The sequence below is a fragment of the Rhinopithecus roxellana genome, chromosome 21 (assembly GCF_007565055.1).
Source record: "Rhinopithecus roxellana isolate Shanxi Qingling chromosome 21, ASM756505v1, whole genome shotgun sequence".
Classification (NCBI taxonomy): domain Eukaryota; kingdom Metazoa; phylum Chordata; class Mammalia; order Primates; family Cercopithecidae; genus Rhinopithecus; species Rhinopithecus roxellana.
In genome coordinates, this window is record NC_044569.1 from 2,165,507 (window position 1) to 2,187,753 (window position 22,247).

General features: G+C 48.9%; 1 protein-coding gene across 2 annotated transcripts in view; it reads left to right on the forward strand.

Annotated features, from left to right (window-relative positions):
• Positions 1–22,247, forward strand: part of CABLES1 (Cdk5 and Abl enzyme substrate 1) — a 126,624-nt gene that overhangs the window by 35,825 nt on the left and 68,552 nt on the right. For both annotated transcript variants that reach the window (XM_030926069.1, XM_030926070.1), the window contains exon 2: positions 20,583–20,654. In XM_030926069.1, coding sequence (XP_030781929.1) covers positions 20,583–20,654 — 72 coding nt within the window. The remainder of the gene's footprint in view (positions 1–20,582; positions 20,655–22,247) is intronic.

Genomic DNA, 22,247 nt, shown 5'->3' on the forward strand with positions numbered 1-22,247 from the left:
GGGTCTGGATCAGGACCCTTTTCCAGTAACATAAGTATGTATGATATGTTGTGTCCACTAGGTCCCAGCCACGTGAAGACCCGTTCTCGTGGTTACACATATGACACGGAACACCAGACATCTCACAGAGAAGCTGCCTGGTCTGTCAGCAAAGCAGTTATTTCTTATGTGAATGGTGCCAGGAGGGAAGCCCTTCCCCCAGCGCAACCAAATCGCTAAACCTTTCTTCCCCAGTGGGTAAAACTTTCTTTGTCAAGAGAACTTTCATTTGGAAATAAACTTTGAAGCAGTTTGCAGCTAAAAGAGCTTACTTTCAAACAGCAGCAAAAAACGGTGAAAGAGCCTCACTCTGGAAACAAGCTCTGGAGACCTCATCAGAATTTGAAAGGTTGTGGGATAGATGCCCTGTTGCTTGGGATGAGAGCCTGAGGGGGTCTGAAGTGGTGTGTGTGACCTGCTGAGGCTCTCCTGAGGTTCCTTTGAAAACCTCGTATTTCCTGTAATTGGAGCCCGCCACTGTGTGGGGTCATGGGCAGCCGGAGGGCAGGTGGCTCATGCTTGCCTGGACTTGGTGGGAGCTGCAGCCGTGTGGGAGGGGGTAGGATTGCCCAGCAATGCCCTATCCCTCTCAGTTCCCCCCTGGTCTGGAAAGGCAGAGATGCCAAGACTGCTGTCCTTCTAAGAGCAGGACCTCAGAATGTCTAGCGGAGACGTTGTTATCCTTATCTGCCATCCCCCGGCCATGTGGATGTACATATTGTGTTGGAACCTCAGTTTCTCCATCTGCAAAAGGAGTCAGCATAGTACCCATGTACAAGGGTGTTGTGAGAATGCCAAGATGTTTGTAAATCCCTTAGCAGAGGGCATGGCACAAATTGTCCCCAAAAGGAAATATAAACATGTAACAAAGGGCCTGCCTGTTTCTGACGTGGCCTGTTGTCCTTCCCAAGATCCTTCGTGCTATGCGAAGGAATGTCTGACCACACACAGAACAGAGTCCGCTTCCATCCACACCTGCCCTCTGGCTTCTGGAGGGTTTGGTGGCAGGGTTGCTTCTGAGCTTGACGTGTTTCTGGGTTCCAAGACCACATACCCTGGCCGTCTCCAGCAGCATGTGTATGGGCCTTGGGTCCATTGATGCCCCTTATGCTTTTTATTGGTCTCATAGCAGAAGCCAGACTGCTGGGTTTTTATGAAGCCAGGAAAATGGGCTCTTGATGACTATGAGGCATTAAATCTCAGAGCCAATTTCATAGTCACAGTTCAGCCTGAGAATGAGCTTTGCACCTCGTGATTCTTGACAACTTCAGTTTCAAAGGACATTGTGAAAGTCCGCTTTGGAAAGAACAGGTTAAGACTGACTTCCCACAGTGTTGGCTGCAAAGAAGGCTGAGGCTTGTTTGTTGTTGTTGTTGTTGTTGTTGTTGTTTTTGTCTTTGTTTTGAGACAGAGGCTTGCTCTATCTCCCAGGCTGGAGTGCAATAGTGCGATCTTGGCTCGCTACAACCTCCGCCTCCCAGGCTCCAGCGATTCTCGTGCCTTAGCCTCCCGAGTAGCTGGGAGTATAGGCGCCCGCCACCACACCCGGCTAATTTTTTGTATCTTTAGTAGAGACGGGATTTCACTATGTTGGTCAGGCTAGTCTCGAACTCCTGACCTCATGATCTGCCCGCCTCGGCCTCCCAAAGTGTTGGGATTACAGGCGTGAGCCACTGCGCCCAGCCTGTTCTTTTCTTTAGAGGTTAAGTTATTGGGGAGGGGTGCTGAGGGGTTTCATTAACATGTGATCTGTAGATCCAGGCCCCGTCTCCTTCATGGCCCTATCCTGGGCTGGAGTCCCCCATTCTTGTTCCCGTAACGCTCTTTATTTTATAATGAACTCTTAGTGTGTCTCCTCACCAGATTGTTCTTAAAGGCAAGGCTTTTGCTCTAGTCATCCTCGATTCCACAGCGCCTTGTAGTGGGTGCTTAGCAAATGAAGGGCAGATGACTGAAAGCATCTGTGGGTGAGTTTATAATCTGGTGAGCTCTGTCCCAGAGTGATGGAGGATAAGGAGGGGCCATGTGCCTTGAGCCTTGCCGTGGTCTGCACCGTTCTCATCAGCCCTGCTTATCTGTAGCCATGCCTCATGTCTTGGTAAAGCTTTACAAAGTCTGTTTTGCAATGCTCTTTTTTTCTTTTTGATAAAGTGGTGTTACTACTTCTTGTGATCTTTAGGAATCTGCCCGTTTTTCAGAGCAGGACCTCATCTCTTCTTTGATGTTGCTTTGACTATCGTCTCTCTTTTTACAAGATCCCTGCCACCCTCTGATAACCCTCACATCTAACGGAGCCGCAGAGTCCACAGCTGCTCATAGCTCACTTACCCACGACTTGCATCCTCAGAGGAACTCTGCTTCCCCATGACCCCATCGGCCTCACATCCCTGCCAAACCAGGAGGCCCAGAGCTCGCTTGCATTCCAAGCTCTGGCCTGTGAGTGTTGACCAAAGGGTTAACCTTTCTGAGCTGTGTTTGTCCTGTCTCCATACTAGGTCCTGAGCCACCTAGAACAGGGACCAAACTTTACATTTCTTTTGTTTTTGTTTTTATGTGAGACACAGTCTCGCCCAGGCTGGTGTGCAATGGCATGATCACAGCTCACTGCAGCCTCAACCTCCCAGGCTTAAGCGATCCTCCCATGTCAGCCTCCTGAGTTGATGGGACTACAGGCATGTGCCACCACCACACCTGTCTAACTTTTTGTGTATTTTTTGTAGAGATGGGATTTTGCCGTGTTGCCCAGGCTGGAACATTTCTTTTACTTCTTTGTATCCCTGACACCTAGGACTGAATATTTATATGTGGGTGGTGATAGTGACAGTGATGACAATGACAACACAGTAGAGACAGAGTTGGATCTGAACCCTGCCCTTCCTGACCCTGTCGTTACCTTTGCTAACCCATCCGTTGCATTCTCACAGTGGGTTCTAATCTTTTCTTGGGATCATACACTCTGTTTTATATAGGAGGGGAAATGGACACTTATACACACCTTGCATCTGATTTTAGAAGGTCCACAGATCCCTAAGCGGTACAGAGATCCCAGTTTAAGGATCTTGCTCTAAAGAAGGACACCATTAAACACCTTAGGAAAATCAGTGGTAGTCAATTGCATTTATTTTACCCTGTCACTTTCTGAAAATGTTGGTTGGAAACAGTGTCTCCCCTACGCTCCCTAGTTGTTAAGAATATATTATTTTCTACAGTAACCAAAGCTTTGGTATAAAGGGTCCACTCAGACCTCTGACATAGACTTTTTTGAAGGTCCAGTAGCAGTGGAATCCACTTACATCCACGTGAATATTCACGTGGCTTTAAGCACATCTCTCATGCTGCAGATTCACTTTGGAGACTCTTCCTGAACAGCCTGGTAATTAGAACTGTGGTGGCTAATTAGGAATACGGTGAGACAGATGAACTAATAATATATTTTCAAAAGGCTCCAAGCAAGCTGTTAAAAAATTAAACTTCCTCTGCTAAGGCCGATGGAAGCACCCTGGATTTGGGGTGTTGTCCTCCCTCTTGGATGACTGAAGTGCTCGTGTGTTCTCCTGAAAACTGTATCCAATTTGCAAGGATGTCTTGCGCCAAAGATTAGGGAGATGGGAGGTTGTGGAAATGGAAGTCTCAGAGCTCCAAATAGCACCTTGCTGTGTGCAGTAAGGAGGTTTCCTTTTTGTAGAGATGGAGAGAGAGGTTGGATGAGATGTGACTGTCAGCACGTGCTGGGTGATGCGCGACACTGGGGCAAAGTGTTCCGATGGGTGGCTGGGGAAGGAGCACCAGGTAGCCTGTGCTGGAGCATCTGTCTATGTGCTGAGCGGGCCCTGCTCTGGGAGGGTTTGCCTAGGTCTCTGCCTTCAAGCCTAACCTGCTGCCTGCTGCACGCAGACACCCATGGGACCTCTGTAACCCATGTCTGAAAGGAAAGGGAATGGCTCTGAAATGACAGTGTCTGGTCCCCAATCCTTGCTCTCCCAGCCATCCAGCTCTGCCCTGGGCATGTCTTTGAACCTCTCCAAAGCTTCAGTAAAAGGAAATTGAACCAGATCCATAGTTTTCAAATTGTATTATCTGGAGCTCTAAGGATCTTAGCAAGGGCTTTAGGAGGTCTACAAACAGTTCTAATCTGTTTTATATTTTGGGATTTGGTGCTTCATTGTTACTGTATATTTTTTCCCAGCATACGTTTTTCTACATATGTAAACTTTATGTATCATAAATATTTTAACAGCTTTACTAAGATATAATTTGCATACCAACCATTTAAAGTTACTATTCTGGCTGGGCGCAGTGGCTCATGCCTGTAATTCCAGCATTCTGGGAGGTCGAGGTGGGTGGATCGCTTGAGCTCAGGAGTTGGAGACCATCCTGGGCAACATGTTAAAACCTGTCTTTACAGAAAATACAAAAATTAGCTGGATGTGATATGGCATGTGCCTGTAGTCCCAGCTATTTGGGAGGCCAAGGTGGGAGGATCACCTGAGCCCAGGAGTCAGAGGTTGCAGTGAGCTGAGATCACACCACTGCACTCCAGCGTGGGTAATAGAGCGAGATTCTGTATAGAAAAATAAAAAATAAGCTTATTGTTAGTGGTTTTTAGTACATTCACAAACTTGTGCACTTGTCACTATTTAATTTTAGAACATTTTCATCACCCCCAAAAAGAAGCCCCTTGGTTATTGGCAGTAGCTGCCCATTCCTCCCTGTCTCAGATCCCAGCTTCTGGCAACCACGAATCTACTTTCTGTCTCTACAGACTTGCCTGCTCTGGACATTTCATATAAGTAGAATCATACACAACGTGGTCTCTGGTAACTGGCTCCTTTGGTTTAACATAATGTTTTCAAGGTTCATGTAGCGTGTATCAGTACTGAATTCCTTCTCATGACTGAATAATACTGCGCTTCGTTCATTCATCACATTGGGGTTTTCACATTTTTCACTATGGTGAATAATGCTGCTGTGAACATTGTGTATGTCTTTGTGTGGATGTATCTCTGCATTTCTCTTCGATTGTATTTAGGAGTGGGATTGTTGGTTATATGGGGTGACTCTGTGTTTAACATTTTTTTTTTCTTTTTTTGAGACGGAGTCTCCTTCTGTCCTCCAGGCTGGAGTACAGTGGCATAATCTTGGCTCACTGCAAGCTCTGTCTCCCAGGTTCACGCCATTCTCCTGCCTCAGCCTCCTAAGTAGCTGGAAATACAGGCCAGGCACCCGCCACCACGCCTGGCTAACTTTTTTTTGTATTTTTAGTAGAGACAGGTTTTCACCGTGTTAGCCAGGATGGTCTTGATCTCCTGACCTTGTGATCCGCCCGCTTTAGCCTCCCAGAGTGCTGGGATTAAAGGCATGAGCCTGTGGTGGGGCGCAGTGGCTCACACCTGTAATCCCAGCACTTTGGAAGGCCAAGGAGGGCGGATCACCTGAGGTCAGGAGTTTGAGACCAGCCTGTCCAACATGGAGAAACCCCGTCTCGACTAAAAATACAAAATTAGCTGGGCGTGGTGGCACATGCCTGTAATCCCAGCTACTGGAGAGGCTGAGGCAGGAGAATCGCTTGAACCTGGGAGGCGGAGGTTGCGGTGAGCTGAGATGGCGCCATTGCATTCCAGCCTGGGCAACAAGAGCGAAACTCTGTCTCTAAATAAATAAATAAATAAATAAAGGCACGAACCACCGCGCCTGCCCTGTGTTTAAAATTTTGAGATATAATTTGTATATGTATACATATTATACCATATATATTTAAAGTATTTTTTTTAACTGCAGTAAAATAAACTCGATAGCTTTCTATAGCAAAGCCTGACATACTGGTGACGTATGCATTAATTAGCTAACTATGCATTAGTTAATTCATGCTGCCAGACTAAGCTGATTTTGTTCAGTTAAACTTCACCTGCCACGTCTATTAACTTGAATTGGGCCTTGATATGTTTAAAAATGGTTACCATAGGCACCCACTTATCTCTTTCAATGGTGATTATATCCCTACTGTACAACCAAAAACAAAAGAAACAGATTCTGAGATTGACTTTAGACTAGAAATGTCACCAAGAGCTTCTGGTTTTAGATTAGTTTATACCTCAAAACAGCTACACTGCTCTAACAGTCATTGAGATATAAGTCAATATTATACTCTCAAGTTTATAAAATTTATGATTGTTCTAATCTGCTTTATATTTTGGGATTTGGTGTAAGGTTTAATTTGGGAGAAAAAAGGATTCTCTCCTCAGAAGTTTGAACATCAGCGTTCTGGATGATTTCTAAGGTCTTAGCTTTTGTTTTTGACCTCGTTCCTGGGCTTCTGCTGGTTTGCCAGAGGTCTTGGAGTAAAAATGGTAAAATGACTACCTGGAGCTTTTTTTTTTTTTTTTTTTTTTTTTTTTGCGTTGGATCTCACTTTGTCGCCCAGGCTGGAGAGCATTGGTGCAAATACAGCTCACTGCAGCCTCTACCTCATGCGATCAAGCGATCCTCCTGCATGCGCCACCACACCAAGCTAATTTTCATAGTTTTTGTAGAAATGGGATTTTGCCATGTTGCCCAGGCGGGTCTCAAACTCCTGAGCTCAAGCCATCTGCCCACCTCGGCTTCCCAAAGTGTCAGATTACAGGCATGAGCCACCGCTCCTGGTCCCCTGGAGCTTTTAAGGTATACCCTTGTTCCTCCTGAGCCAATTCTAGCTGCGGAGTTGTTCCTGCTATGCTTAAGGATTTATTGAGCACCTCCTGTGTACCAGGTAATGTGCTAATCATTGAAGTGGTTTCAAAGAAAGAAAGACATAGTTATTTGTCCTCAGGGTACCTGCAGTCAGGTTGGAGATGAATAAATGTAAAATAAAAAGAATAAAGTCAACCAATCTGCAAGTATTTAGATACGAATACTTCCAAATGTAGTAAAGATATCAAATGTTGTAGGAATTCAGAAAATGTCAGGGACAGCTTCACAGAGCAGGTGGAGGAAGGTAGGATTTGGGTGGATGACGAGAGGGTGAGGCAGATTCTGAATTTTCTTTTGAACTAAGATTTGGCCACATTTGGGCATTCCTTATGCCAGCAGTCCCCAACCTTTATGGCACCAGGGACCTGTTTCCTGGAAGACAATTTTTCCACGGACTGGGGGTGGGGGGGTGGTTTCGGGATGAAACTGTTCCACCTCAGATCATTGGGCATTAAATTCTTATATGGAGGGGCCGGGCGTGGTGGCTCACGCCTGTAATCCCAGCACGTTGGGAGGCCGAGGTGGGTGGATCACGAGGTCAGGAGTTCAAGACCAGCCTGGCCAATATGGTGAAACCCCATCTCTACTAAAAATACAACAGTTAGCTGGCCATGACGGCGCGTGCCTATAGTCCCAGCTACTTGGGAGGCTGAGGCAGAAGAATTGCTTGAACCTGGGAGGCAGAGGTTGCAGTGAACTAAGATTGTGCCACTGCACTCCAACCTGAGTGACAGAGCAAGACTCTGTCTCAAAAAAAAAAAAAAAAGTCTTATAAGGAGCATGCAACCTAGATCCCTCTAGTGCGCAGTTCACAATAGGCTTGGCGCTTCTATGAGAATCTAATGCCCCGCTGATCTCACAGGAGGCAGAGCTCAGGCAGTAATGCTCGCTTACCCACCACTTGCTTCCTGCTGTGTGGCCCCCGTTCCTAACAGGCCATAGACCCCAGTACTGGTCCATGACCTGGGGCTTGGGGACCCCTGCCTTACGCCATAAATCCTTTATTTGGAGGCCACCAATTTAGCTGTACCCCGTCCCCATTCAGCTTCCAGTGAAGGGAATAAACATGGGTAGCCAAGGAGAAGCAGGCATTTTTTTCAGCAGGCTTCCAGAAAGGAATCTGAGGTAATTCAGATGGACAAGGAAGAGGCATCAGTCTTTGTTTCCATAAATCGCTATTGAGTATGGGCCACGGTTAACCTGAAAAACTCCTAGAAAATAAAGATTCACAAAGCCCTATCAATCTGAATTTGCTATAGATAATTGCATGCAGTTTCTGAGCTGTCAAAATCCACTCCTGCTGAAGGCCCTTCAGGACAGAGGAAGGTCACACTGGACACCAAGGGAGAGACTCCTGGAAGCGTTTCGCTGGCGTCCTCCCTAGAAGGGCAGCCCCCGAAAGGCCCGGTAAACACCAGCTTGATGCGAGGAGCCCCTCCGGAGCCCCTGCTGGTTCGAATGAAGTTAGCTCCATTCTCTCCTGACTATGGAGGAAGGGATAGGAGTGCCCCTCCAGCAGGGTTTGGGTCTCCCCTGCCTTCTTCAAACCCCGCAGAGCTAGGCACAGAAGGTCCTCGTCTTGTGTTCGAAGGAAAAATAAATGCATATCTGGCTTAGAAAGTCTTCAGCAGGTACAGGCATTCTTCCAAAGCACCAATGAGCCCTCACAGTGACTGGGGAGGAAGCGAGAGGGCCCCAGCACAGACCATTGTCAGGATCGGGGCGGTTAAGAGAAGGCCCCATCAGACCAAGTCTTGGGAATGGCTTCTGCTCAGCCTCTGTCTAAGGAGGTAACTCTGGCCCACTGCACCACACCCTTGCTCCCCCATGTAAGCCCTGCAGGTGCTCCTGGTTCTGTACCTTTTGTGTTCAGATGTGGGACTGAAAGGTGCTATGTGTGAGCACATGTGTACACACACACACACACACACTCACTCACTCACTCTCTCTCTCTCTCTCATTGTGCTGTGATACCATCCCCAGCCCTGCCGGTTTATGTGTGGTCAGCTTGTCCACTTGGCTGTTGGGGTCTCTGTCCGGGTCCTCCTGGAGCCACGCCTGGCCCTCTGATAGTGAGCCTGTCTGGCTCCTGGCCCCTGCTAGGCTCTTTTCCTGGGGCTGGACTTTGCTGGAAGGAATTCTTCCTGTGCCTCACCCAGTCCCATGTTCTGTCCTGTCGGGCTCTGGGAAAGTGCATGTAGGAAGCCCCTCAGACCCCCTGCCATGGCCTGCCTGCTCCCTCTGTTAGAGGTACTCTCTTCTCCTCTCCCAATTAAATTCTCCCTAGCTCCCCGTGTACTCCACACCTGGTTTGGCCTCCAGGTGTGGACATGCTCCACAGTGTCCTTAAACCCTGGGACCAGGTGCCGCATTCCCAGCCGCCCTCCTTGCCCGGCTCAGGGAAGCCCTTTGCAGAGAACACCTGGGTTTGATTGCTTGGATCCTGACGCCCGTTCAGAACACAGGTAAGGGCCCCACACTCCTTGGACTTGTATTAGATGCATAGGGTGAAGCTGGCCCTTTTATTTCTAGTGGTTTTCCCCTTCCAATATTCCCTTCCCACCCACATCCTGTCCTGACTGGGCCCCCACTTGTCTTCCCCATCCCCTCTACGAGTATCCAGTGTGTTCTGTAGCAAGATCAAAGCTGTTTATCTCATCAGCCGCACAAAATCTTTTCGGATCCTGAATTTTTATTTTCAGCCAGTACCCGGTACCCGCTTCTCCCGGTTCTGCCCTTCTGTGTATTCCATGGTGTGCCCTACAGCAGCAGGGCAGGGCCCTCCCTCTGGGACGAGGCCAAGTATGAATTAGAATGCAGCAGTGCCACTGAGCCAGCGACCTTGGGCTGACCACCTGATGTCCTGATACCCTAAGGCTGTCCAGGGACACTGGGCAGATACTTTCCTTTTTTTTTTTTTTTTTTGAGACGGAGTCTCGCTGTGTTGCCCAGGCTGGAGTGCAGTGGCCGGATCTCAGCTCACTGCAAGCTCCGCCTCCCGGGTTCACGCCATTCTCCTGCCTCAGCCTCCCGAGTAGCTGGGACTACGTCCAACTAGGTTTTTGTATTTTTTAGCAGAGACGGGATTTCACCGTGTTAGCCAGGATGGTCTCGATCTCCCGACCTCGTGATCCGTCCGTCTCGGCCTCCCAAAGTGCTGGGATTACAGGCTTGAGCCACCGCGCCCGGCCTAGGCAGGTACCTTCATGGTGACCAGGTGTGCCGTGTCTGCTGCTGTGTTCTGACCTTCCCTCTAGACCCTTTGTCAAAAGAGTTTGAACTTGTTTCCAGGGGAAATCACTGGCTCTTCAAGTTGGGGACTGACATGAGGGAAAGTGTTTTTCAAGATTAGCAGGGCAGCGGTGGGCAGGGTAGATCTTTGGGGATGAATTTCTGGCCAGCTATTAAATCCTGGCGACAGGTCCTGTCTGCTCTAAGTAGCCTCACACACCAAGGTAACCTCACACCTTGATTTTCCAGGATTTGGCAAGTTTGATGAGAGCCCTTGAAACAAAAGTAAACTCGGGCAAGCCAAACGCCTTTTGTATTCTCTGTAAACATTTAGAGAGTCACTTTCTTGACCCGCCTATGAAAATGTAGAAACAGACCTTATTTGAACAAGCTGATTGGCAACTCTGGTGTATTGATTTTAATTTGATTTTTGCCTGATTAATCAGCTGGAGACTTTAAAACATAGATTCAAAACCAGATTCTTGGCCGGGCGCAATGGCTCACACCAGTAATCCCAACAATTTGGGAGGCTGAGGCGGGCAAATCGCCTGAGGCCAGGAGTTTGAGACCAGCTTGGCCAACATGGTGAAACCCTGTCTCTACTAAAAATACAAAAGTTATCCAGTTATGGTGGCAGGTCCTGTAATCCCAGCTACTCAGGAGGCTGAGGCAGGAGAATCGCATGAACCCTGGAGGCGGAGGTTGTAGTGAGCCGAGCACTCCACCCTGCACTCCACCACTGCACTCCACCCTTGGAGACAGACTCCGTCTAAAAAAATAAAAGAAAAAACAGTTTCTTAGCGTTTTGTCTAATTTTTAAAAATCTAACCATCCCTCCTTTTCTTAAAGATAATCCTATCTTCCTTCCTTGACAAGAAGGATCCCAGTGACCTCCCAGCGATTTTGAATTCCTTTGGTCTGTATTCTGGGTATGGATCTGGCTTCAGCATGTTAGTTGAGGCTGGGGGAGGAGGTTTTTCTTTCAAGCCAGCTGTGTGCCCTGTGCTCAGAGGTATGGATGGCATCAAGCTGACTGGCCAAGACCAGATGCTCCTCCAGTCACCCCAGCCTGGTGACCTGGCCCGGCCAGTGTGCCACTGTAGTGTCAGACTCTATGGCTCTCCTCTTGGAGTTCCTCCATGGTCTAACAAGCAGCTGTTGCCAGGTGAGCAGTAAGGGCCGTGCTTACTTTTTTTTTTTTTTTTGAGACGGAGTCTTGCTCTGTCGCCCAGGCTGGAGTGCAGTGGCCGGATCTCAGCTCACTGCAAGCTCCGCCTCCTGGGTTGACGCCATTCTCCTGCCTCAGCCTCCCGAGTAGCTGGGACTACAGGCGCCCGCCACCTCGCCCGGCTAGTTTTTTGTATTTTTTAGTAGAGATGGGGTTTCACCGTGTTAGCCAGGATGGTCTCGATCTCCTGACCTCATGATCCGCCCGTCTCGGCCTCCCAAAGTGCTGGGATTACAGGCTTGAGCCACCGCGCCTGGCCCGTGCTTACTTTCATCAGCACTTTTGCTGCTGTACAAAGTTTTAGATCTGTGGACAACAAAACTAAGCATGTGTCTAATGAATGTGACCTCAGGCTGAAGCAAAGGCCATTTTGCTCTAAGGGTCTGTGTTTCTTCTATGGAGAGGTAGCAGCTGACTTTGTTTTCTTCATCTGTGAACGCGTGTACTGGGGTGAAACAGTTTGTTTTCTAAGTGAGCGCAGTCTGATTGGACTTCTGCTAGAGGAGCATCTGGAATCTAGGCATTAAAGTTTGCCAACTCACGAACAATGTTATCATCACTTATTTGATGAATGTGAGGAGCGGGCTGATGGTGCTGTGGCAGTCAACAGCTTAAGACGCTGCTAGGGAAATGAAGGAAACAACAGCAGGGTAATGGAGGGGCATTTTCCTTTAAGAGAGCCTAGTATTTGAAAGCCAGCATTTCACAAATGACATACAGATGGTAGTACTAATTCTTGGGTTTATTTGTTTACTTATTTATTTTTAGAGACAAGGTCTCGCTCTGTCACCCAGGCTAGAGTGCAGTAGTGCGATCATAGCTCATTGCAACCTCGACCACCTGGGTTCAAGCATGCCTCAGCCTCCTGAGTAGCTCAGACTACCGGTGCATGCCACTAAGCCCAGCTGATTTTAATTCTTGGGTTTGTGCATAGTTTTTCACTTTAGGGCTCCTTTAAGTAGTAGGCTTCCATAGTCAATCAGTTACAAACTACAGATTTGTACCCTACTTTTTAGGACATCTTTTCTACATGAGCTGAGCACCATTTCCAGAGCAAAAGATTGTCTGTGATGGGGGCATGGAGGGATGCAAGAAGCAGGGAATGGAGGCTTCCACCCAGAAAGTCAGAGATTCTGGAACATTTTTAAAGGGAATTTCTAGTTGCCTCAAAGGCCAACCCTGCTTTCTAGGCTACTGTGCTCCAAGCCTTTTCTTGCTGGGTCCTGACTGGGCTCCTTGAGGCTTGGTGACTACATCAGTAAAGGAGGCTAGGACATGTAGGTTCCCAGAGTCTGTAAGGTTGAAGTGGGACTTCGTGCTGTCCAGCCCTGACTCCTTCCCCATAACCTCCTTGTCCTGGGGCATTGTGAAGCGGAGGAGATTTCTGGACTCTGTTGACCAGACTGGGAATGCATGTATTAAAGAGAGAGGCCCTAGGCCGGGCACGGTGTAATCCCAGCTCACGCCTGTAATCTCAGCACTTTGGGAGGCCTAGGCGGGTGGATCACCTGAGGTCAGGAGTTCAGGACCAGCCTGGCCAACATGGAGAAACCCCGTCTTTACTAAAAATACAAAAAATTTAGCCAGGTGTGGTGGTATGTACCTGTAGTCCCAGCTACTTGGGAGGCTGAGGCAGGAGAATTGCTTGAACCTGGGAGGTGGAGGTTGTGGTAAGCCAAGATCACGCCATTGCACTCCAGCCTGGCAACAAGAGCAAAGCTCCATCTGAAAAAAAAAAGAGGCCCACTAATAATTGTGTAGGAAAAACATTGAATGGAAGGTCAAGGCTCTCTGGGAAACGTCCAGGAATACCCACCTACCTGGTGAGGGGAATTTGTTCCTGTATTCAGCCAGCCATGACTGAGTACCTGCTGTTGGCCAAGTATGGTCCCTTCCTAGGGATACACAGGCTGTGACCGCATGGCCCCTCCCAAGCAGCTCGCTTCTAGGGAGTTTCCATTCTGTTTGGGAGCGGGAGGTTGGTCAGTGAGAGAAAGACGTAAGTACCAAAGCAAATAATGACAAGCTTTCGGGTGTCTTGTGACTATGTTAATAAGTTGTTTCTATGCTTGGGGTTTTTTTGATCATCATAACTGTCTGGACAGATGTGAAGTAATCATGACCTCAGCTCCTCCATCACCTGCGTAATTGAGGTATCCAAGACAGTCTCACCTCTTCCGTACCCGTGAAGAGGCAGCTGGGCCATCCAGTGGCCCAGCGTGCAGTCAGGAAGGGGGATACACCCCTGGGGAACACTAGAGCCATTAAGGACATTGCCTTTTTTGTGAGTAGAGAGGTGGTTGGCCCAGGTGTTTACCTGGGTCGTGTTCTGCTCTCAGAGCCCATGTTTTGCTCCCAGAGAACACAGAACTGGTTCTTCACACCTGTGTAATGTGTACATATCATCCACCTGTTTATACTTGAAAGCCTTTTGGTCTTTTGCTGGCCTCAGTGCTCCGGCTAACCAGCTCTCTTTCCTCTTGCTTGTTGAACCTTAAAAGGTCCGCATTCAAGGATAAAGGAGACCACTTATTATGTGGAGGTTGGTTATCATCATTTCCATCCCAAAACGTAAGGTAAATAAGTGGAATGTTAGGAGAAGGTTCTCACTGCCTTTGGCCTGTGCAGAACACTGGAGCTATTTCAATGGGACTCAGCTGTCCTTCTCACTAGAATTCCCGGGAGTGTCTAAAACCCCGTTTATCCGGCCACACCCAGACGGGTAAATCAGAATCTCAGGGTGGGCTCAGGCTTCGGTACTTTGTTGTGCCCTGGGGATTCTGATGTGCAGACACATTGAGAGCATCGATCTACCCTCCTTTCTCATTTCATACTGGAAGCAGACTGAGGCCAAGGGTCACCTTCCATGTCGTGGGCTGGTCCTAACTCTCAGGCCAGAGCTTTCCCCGGGGTGCCCACTGCCTCACATTGTCCTTCAGTCTGAGCTACTGCCCCAGGTGACTGCATAGGGGATTGGCATTGACCAGCTTGCCCCACCAGACCCCAAGATGACCCTGCTGCACCCTCACTGGTCGGCAGGGACAGCAGCGAGGCCCTCACCTGTCTCCCAGTGCTTTCTTCAGGGCACTCTGCTTACCAGGCTCCGGAGAGAGGAGCCCTCCTCCAACAGAGCTGAGGAAGGCACCTGGACCACACACAGCTCCACTTTGCCTCACTCTCTGGGGTCCCCAGAGTCGCTGCAGACCAGGATGACGACAGAGCATTAGTGAGGAGGGCCTTTGGGATGGTCAGGCCTCTGGGCCTGTGTCCCCTCGTCAGTCTGGATGGTTGGCCTCTGTTCCTGGCCTGGAAATAGGTCCAGTGACCCTTTTATGCATAAAAGGCACTTCGGAAATGCGGGCCCTCGGGGGTCCTGCCTTTCCCTGTCCGTTGTCACTCCAGCCATGGGTTCTTCTGTGTACTTTTTTCCCCCTATCTTCTTCCTCAAGTGACCTTTCCTTAAGCTTTCAGTGTAAGTGGACTTATTCTAACAGTACCCTTGTGACCAGCCCTGCGTCCCAGGAATATACAGTGATTTGCACCCACAAAGAAACTTTATCCCTTCATGATGAGTGGATTAATTTGGTCCACGTAGGAATATCCAGATGTGCAATCGTGTTGTGGATTATGATGACTTCTTGCAGCATTCCAAGGATATTGTAAAACAGGCGTGGGTGCTTTCAGGAGGCTGCCTTACGCATGAGCTTAATAAGCATGAGCTCCAAAGTGTGGCCAGTGTGGAAGGATCTAACTTGTAACTGTCAGACAAGTCGGGGAGCCCTGAGTGACGTTCAGTCTGGAGACTAGACATACACATTTCCATCCGATGATGTCAGTGCATAATACTTTTGCTTTGAGCCCTGCCAGTCTCTTACTGCATGTCTGCTTGGTCAGTAAGGTGGCCTGTTACTTTGGTCCGAGGCTAAGTATTCTTTGTCAGTCATTAAAACATGCAAAGACCTCTCCTTGTTAACTCTATAATGATAAGGAGTTTGCATAGTAATGGACTTAATTTATGAGGGAAATTACAGAGTGAAAAGTGGCTGTTTAAGATTGGCCGCCTGCCCTGAGGCTTTTTGTTTAATGCAGGCTTCCTGGGGTTAGAAGGTGAGGGAGAAGACACTATGACATACCTTGGGAGGATCCAGCAAGCTGTGGGGGTGGGGGCAGAGATGAGCGCTGCTGACTGACACTACTGCTTCATAGGGGAACAGGTCCTCATCCTAGGCTGGAAGGGCAGGCGTCCTTTGCTGTTCCGTGGTACTGTAGGATGGTTTCTTTACAGTCACTGGTGGTAGTTCCAAGTTCTCTGGTAGTTCCAAGAACATACTGGTTGGTTCCATTCACAAAGAAGGGAAGTACATCTGCTGAAGTTAAAGGAACAGGTGGGCATTTGGGCTGTGGATTTTTTCCCCTTTAAGGAGTCCTGATCAGAAGTGCCCAGGCATGCCCTTGCATGCCTCTGTGCGCGCACGCGCGCGTGTGTGTGTAGGTCCGTCTGAGTTCAGACTGCTGTAATAAAGTACCAAAGACTGGATGGCTTATAAACAATAGAAATATATTTTCTCGGCCGGGCGTGATGGCTCATGCCTTTAATTCCAGCACTTTGGGAGGCCAAGGCAGGTGGATCTCTTGAGACCAGCAGTTTGAGACGAGCCTGGCCAATGTGGCGAAACCCCATCTCTGCTAAAAATACAAAAATTAGCTGGGTTTGGTGGTGCACACCTGTAGTCCCAGCTGCTCGGGAGGCTGAGGCACAAGAATTGCTTGAGCCTGGGAGGCCGAGGTTGCAGTGAGCCAAGATTACGCCATTGCATTCCATCTTGGTGACAGAGCGAGACTCTGTCTCAGAAAAAAATAAATACATAAAAAGTAAAGAAATGTATTTTCTCACAGGTGTGAAGGTTAGAAGATCACGATCTGGGTGCGAGCATGGTTGGGGTCAGATGAGGACTCTTCCAGTTACAGATGACCAACTTTTATAAGTGTCCTCACATGGCAGAAAAGTAGCTAGAGAGGTCTCCAGGGTCCCCTTTACAAGGGCACTAATCCCATTCATGAGGGCTCCACCCTTATGACAAATCTCTTCCCATAGGCCCCACTGCCTCGTGCCATCGCAGTGGGGGTTATGATTTCAACACATGAATTTTGAGGGGACACAGACATTTAAGCTGTAATAATGTGTGTGTGTGTGTGTGTGAATTCACACCTGTTCAGCACCTGAGGGGAATTACCGAATGTGCTGGCTTTTAGAAAAACCCTTGTAACTGTATAGAAAGGTGTATTCTCATCTGGTTCTTTTCTAAATGAGCCCTTCTCGTTTCTGTTGCAGGAAGAGGTGGCTACGGCTTTGTGAAAGGGGAGTTACTGGGTCGTGTGCTTTTGTGGATGGGCCTGATTTTCTAGGGTGAAACACTCTGGTCTGGATGTTAGAAGAGTCTGCACTTCCCATCAGGGCCTTCTGTGCTCACTGTGGGACTCAGCCGGAGTGTTCTCACACCACAGCCCTGAAGGACGCAGGGGCTTCAGGGATTGTTAATGGGGCTTCTTGGTGGCCGTCCCATTGATCCTCACGTGACTCTGAGCCCCTGAGGACAGGAGGCAAGCCTGGTTCAGCTGTGTGTTCCCAAGAGGGCTCACGGTCACATTGTTGAGTGAGTGGGGGTGGATGCGTGGAGAGGGGAACCTGCCTGGCTGGGCTGTGGACTCTGCCAGAGCCTGGGCGGCATCCATGCTGCCCAAAGAGCCCACCCAGGGCCTCCCCGGGGCTCCTTAGGGTACCTGAAGGAGGGCAGCCTTCAGCCCTTCCCCTGCACGGTCATCTCAGTTGCGTGGGTGCAGATTGAACAAAACATCAATTGCCTATTTACTGGTTACCTGAAAATGCTCTTCTACAAAGGAAGGCTCAGAGTGTGACAGAATGTGTTGGGATTCTCAGGATCCGAAGCCTATACATTTATTTCTGCCTGTGGAAGTTATCGCTAATGACAATTTAGATGTGCATACTTAATTTAAGTAAATACTTCAATGAGTATTTTACTTTGGATTTAAAAGCTCAGAACATCATACAGAGATAAACAGTAAATTTTTTAATCACTGCCTCCTGTCTGTAGGGAGACCTGAGAGCAGTGCAAGGAGACCTGGGGGGCACTAATTTTATAGGTGGCCAACACATCAGTGAGTGTGATTTGTGCTTCTCGGTGCACCCCATTGTGTACATGAGCAGAGTCAGTTGTGCTTTGAAGTGGGTGTAGGTATGGAAGGAACACGTACACATCTTGGGTGGGCTCAGGCACAAGGCATTTTGGGGTGACCCTGCCACTGGCTGGGCCTTGAGTGGGGGCCAGAGCTAGGACACTCTGCCTGCTCCTGGTCAGCTGAGCTGGGGTGCAGGTCAGGGTGCAGCCTCAGTGAAGGAAACTGGAGTGTCAATCAAAAGCCCAGTAGCTCCCGTTCATCAAGAACTGCCGTGGGCCTGGGACTTTACATGTGTCCCTTTCTTTTTTTTTTTTTTTTTTTTTGAGACGGAGTCTCGCTCTGCCGCCCAGGCTGGAGTGCTGTGGCCAGATCTCAGCTCACTGCAAGCTCCGCCTCCCGGGTTCCCGCCATTCTCCTGCCTCAGCCTCCCAAAAGCTGGGACTACAGGCGCCCGCCACCTCGCCCGGCTAATTTTTTGGTATTTTTTAGTAGAGACGGGGTTTCACCGTGTTAGCCAGGATGGTCTCGATCTCCTGACCTCGTGATCCGCCCGTCTCAGCCTCCCAAAGTGCTGGGATTACAGGCTTGAGCCACCGCGCCCAGCCCATGTGTCCCTTTCTTAGTTAATTGCTGTTTCCCATTTCATAGATGAACAAACTGAGGCTCAAGGATTAAGGAACTTTCTTTCTTTTCTTTTCTTTTTTTTTTTTTTCTGAGACAGAGTTTCACTCTTGTTATCTAGGCTGGAGTGCAGTGGCTCGATCTCGGCTCATTGCAACCTCTGCCTCCCAGGTTCAAGCGATTCTCCTGCCTCAGCCTCTCGAGTAGCTGGGATTATAAGTATGCGCCACCACACCTGGCTATTTTTGTATTTTCAGTAGTGATGGGTCACCATGTAGGCCAGGCTGGTCTCAAACTCCTGACCTCAGGTGATCCACCCGCCTCGGCCTCCCAGAGTGCTGGGATTACAGGCATGAGCCACCATGCCCGGCCGGATTAAGGAGCTTTCTCAGACCCCGAAGCCTTTGGACCCCAGGATTGCAATTTGAGTGTCTGACTCTAGCCACTAGGTGTTCTGTGTAGAATTACACCACCCTTTGGATGGGTAACATTGGGTTTCTGGTGCTGAGATCTGCAATGGGCAGGTGTGAGTCTGCCCCAGTCCAGCCTGGGACTCAGCACCTGGAGAGAGGCTAGGCCCGCTGCTCACCTGCCTGCTTTCCTAGGATTAACTGGGATTTCAGAGGGCTGTGCCTCAACCCATAGCACAGACACTTCAGAGCTCCAGCTGCAGGTGCTGTCACAGGGGCCTAGGCGAGCTCTGTCCCCTGAGTTACAGTGCTCCACAGGGAAGTCCTGTCACTCATGAATTGGCTACCTGTCAGATCAGTTCCCCACCTCCTCAGCTTGCCTCTGCACCGCTCTCAGGTAAGACCAGTGCCTCCTCCACAGCTCTGGCTGACTCTTGGAAATCTGGCAATATTATGGAAATGGAAATTCACTGTTAGTTAATTGCAGAGTGAAACCACAGTTTTCTGCAGAAAGTCTGGTATGTCATGAACACAGAGGGCGATGGGTGTGCTTCGTTCACATGCATTGATGAGTGCGAAGCTGAGAGTGTTCTATGTTCTACTATTTTACAGTTGGAGAAGAGACAAGGAGGCTGTATGACAAGTTTTGTTTGTTTGTTTGTTTGTTTGAGACGAAGTCTCGCTCTGTCGCCAGGCTGGAGTCCAGTGGTGCGATCTCGGCTCACTGCAACCTCTGCCTCCTGGGTTCAGGCCATTCTCCTGCCTCAGCCTCCCAAGTAGCTGGGACTACAGGTGCACACACCACCACGCCCGGCTAATTTTTGTATTTTTAGTAAAGACGGGGTTTCACCATTTTGGCCAGGATGGTCCTGAATTCCTGACCTCAGGTGATCAGCCTGCCTCGGCCTCCCAACGTGCTGGGATTACAGGCTTGAGCCATCGTGACCGGCCACAAGTTTTTTTTTTTTTTTTTTTTTTTAAAGGATTTGAGTATCAAAAAATTAAGGAAGGTGGAAAATTGATGAAGCTGTTGAATAGTTTGCTACAAAAATGACCTTTCTGATGTCTTATAAAAGCCAAACAAGCCAAAGGTATCAGAGTAGTTGGTCAGAAAAAGTATACATAAAATTAAAAACAAAAACAAAACAAAAAAAACCACGAAGTCGTTTCGTTCTTTGTTCATTAGGGCAAATTAGAACATGGTTATGACTGCATGTTCCTAGGCTATGTTTTGCCAAATGTAATAAAAAACAGACTTATCTTCATATTTTTAGTTCCGTTTTAAGGAACAGCCCCGTCAAACATTTTCTGTCCATCCTGCTCCACCAAATCGTTTACTATCAAATGACAGTCTTCGTTCAGGTGGATTCATTTAAAGTCACCCCACCCTTCCCTGCTCCCCGTACCTGATCTTCTTAGTTAACTAGGACTTGTTCTTATTTCAGCCTGGCAACAGAAACTGGTAGACTGGGGAGGTTTTAGCAGGCGGTTTGCAATTGCTTAGCAGCCCAGAAGAGTTAATGTTTTGCATAATCATGCCACGTATTTATTCTTTCTACCCAGTCTGTGAGATACTCTCCCAATGGAATAATTTCTTTCTTGTTTCTAGTTGTTTTTGAAATCATGGCCATCCAGGGAGCATAACTTTTTTATTGCATCCTAATGATTTTGAAATTGTTTTTAATAGGGTTTTAGATTTAATATTTATCAGTTACCGGATTCAAATCACTGACAGTGGAATACTTCACAGTATTAGCTAATGCCTTAGAAAAGCTGCACACGGCGCTCGTTATTCTATATAAGAGGCACCTTGTCTTTTTGTGTGTGTGTGTGTGTGTGTGTGTGTGTGTGTGTGTCCTTGGGGAAAATGGCAGCATCAAAAGGATCAGTCACTTCCTTAATCATCGCAAAGAGGCCCTCTAGCCAGGAGAGTGCCCAGGATTCAGCCAGCAAGGTAGGCCTGGCGCACAGGGCGGGAACGTGGCAGCCTCTTAGAGGCAGCTTCTGTCTGATCTTTTCTTAATGGACTTCATGTTTTTGTTTTAGGGCAGTTTTAGATTTACAGAAATGTCTGATGAGTTCTGCAATGCAGTTTTAACTCCCAGATTTGCTCCTTCTTTCTGCAGACGGCGCCTCATCTCCCAGAGATCCTCCTTGGAGACCCTGGAAGATATTGAGGAGAACGCCCCTCTCCGGAGGTAATTTTCTGTTTCACTTGTGTGTATGTAAACAGTACACCATGACAGCCAGAGATTGATTTTGGTTTGTTAAGTTCTTGATCTATAGAATTAAATTTAAAAATAACCATCTGAATCCCACAGACTATGGGACATCTCCTAGTGTCCAACCCACCTCTGAGGACCATTAGAACTAGACAACATTAAGTCCAATTACGTGATGGAATAGCCCAGTTTGCGTGGAATTTGGGTGCTTCTCTTTCCGTGGCTTCTCTTCATTTTGTAAACTGCTGCTTAATGGAGCAAGAGCCCAGCATTTATCCTGGCCCGTCCCCCAGGTGCAGTCACACAGTGGTACAGTCCTGGACTTCTTTCTCAGCAGGAGGGACAACGAGAACTCCTCAGGAGGTGACCACGATGTTGCTCCCTGGCTAGTTGCTAGGAAGCCCAGCGAGGATAGTTGTGAGTGTTCTCTGGGGTCTGAAAGTGTTCTTTCTCCCTTGGGATTAGAAAGGTGCTTGCAAGACATCTTTTTGGGTGACAGCCGTTGCTGAGCTGTGCTGTGCTGTGCTGTGCTGTGCTGTGCCGGTGACTGGCAGGCTCCTCTCCCCTAACCCAGCCAGGCCCTCCTGGAGGAGAGTACATTCAGGTCCTGCACCCCCTTCCATCCTCACTGCAGCCCTGAGCTGGGTGGGGCAGCATGTGGGAGTGAGCCAGAAAGATGGGGCGCAGGGGGTTCCCGGGGACCACAGGGTAGGCGGCAGCAGGGAGGGGATCGGGAGGACGTGAGCTCCTGTGGACTTGCATCAGCTCCTCCTTGAACCCGCATCTGCACCCTGCATGCCTTGGCCAGGTCAGGACTTGGGAGCGCCTGGCTCCTCCTTCTGAGCCTGGCAGGGTGCTGCTGTTGGGGACAGCCTCCCCCTGGATCTGGCTCCTTCCCCACCCGAAGCTTCACTCCCAGGGTAGAGCTCATGTCCATGGGCTCCGCCTGCATGAAAAGCAGAGGGCAGAGTGAGCACAGACAGCTTGGGGTCGCGGGGGAAGTGTCCAGCGACTGTGAATTTTGTCACTGACATCATCCCAAAGAGAAAGGGCTGAACAGTCTGATCTTCACTTTTGGAGTCTTTTTCAAAGTGTGGGTAACCTCCAGGAGCCTCTTACGATGTGCGGTATGTGGCTGTGTGGCAGATGTGGCCTGGGCACGAGTGTTACTCTGTGAGGAGCCGTGAAGTGGGAGAAAGCCATTTCCCTCCAGGAGTCATACAGACAGCTACACTGAAAGTCCCACGAGGGAGCTGGCCTCGGTCCACATACTCAGCGGGCATGGAGGAGAAGTGTTCGCAGGTGCACTGAGTGGCTTTGGTGTTAGAGTGAGTGACCTCACAATCTGACCGAGGTTCTCCCTCACTCCTGCCACAAACGGGAAAATCCATGAATAACGTTGAGAAGCCCCTGGAGTTTCGAGAGGTTGCTAGAAGCCATGGTCGTTGGAACAGCATGGTTACTGCGAGCCGAAGGAAGCCAGGCGACTCAGGGTACAGGCTCAAAGGGCTCTTCCCTCTTCAGGAATTCCCGGGCAGGGCTCTCCAACCTGGGGATGCAGTGTCCTTG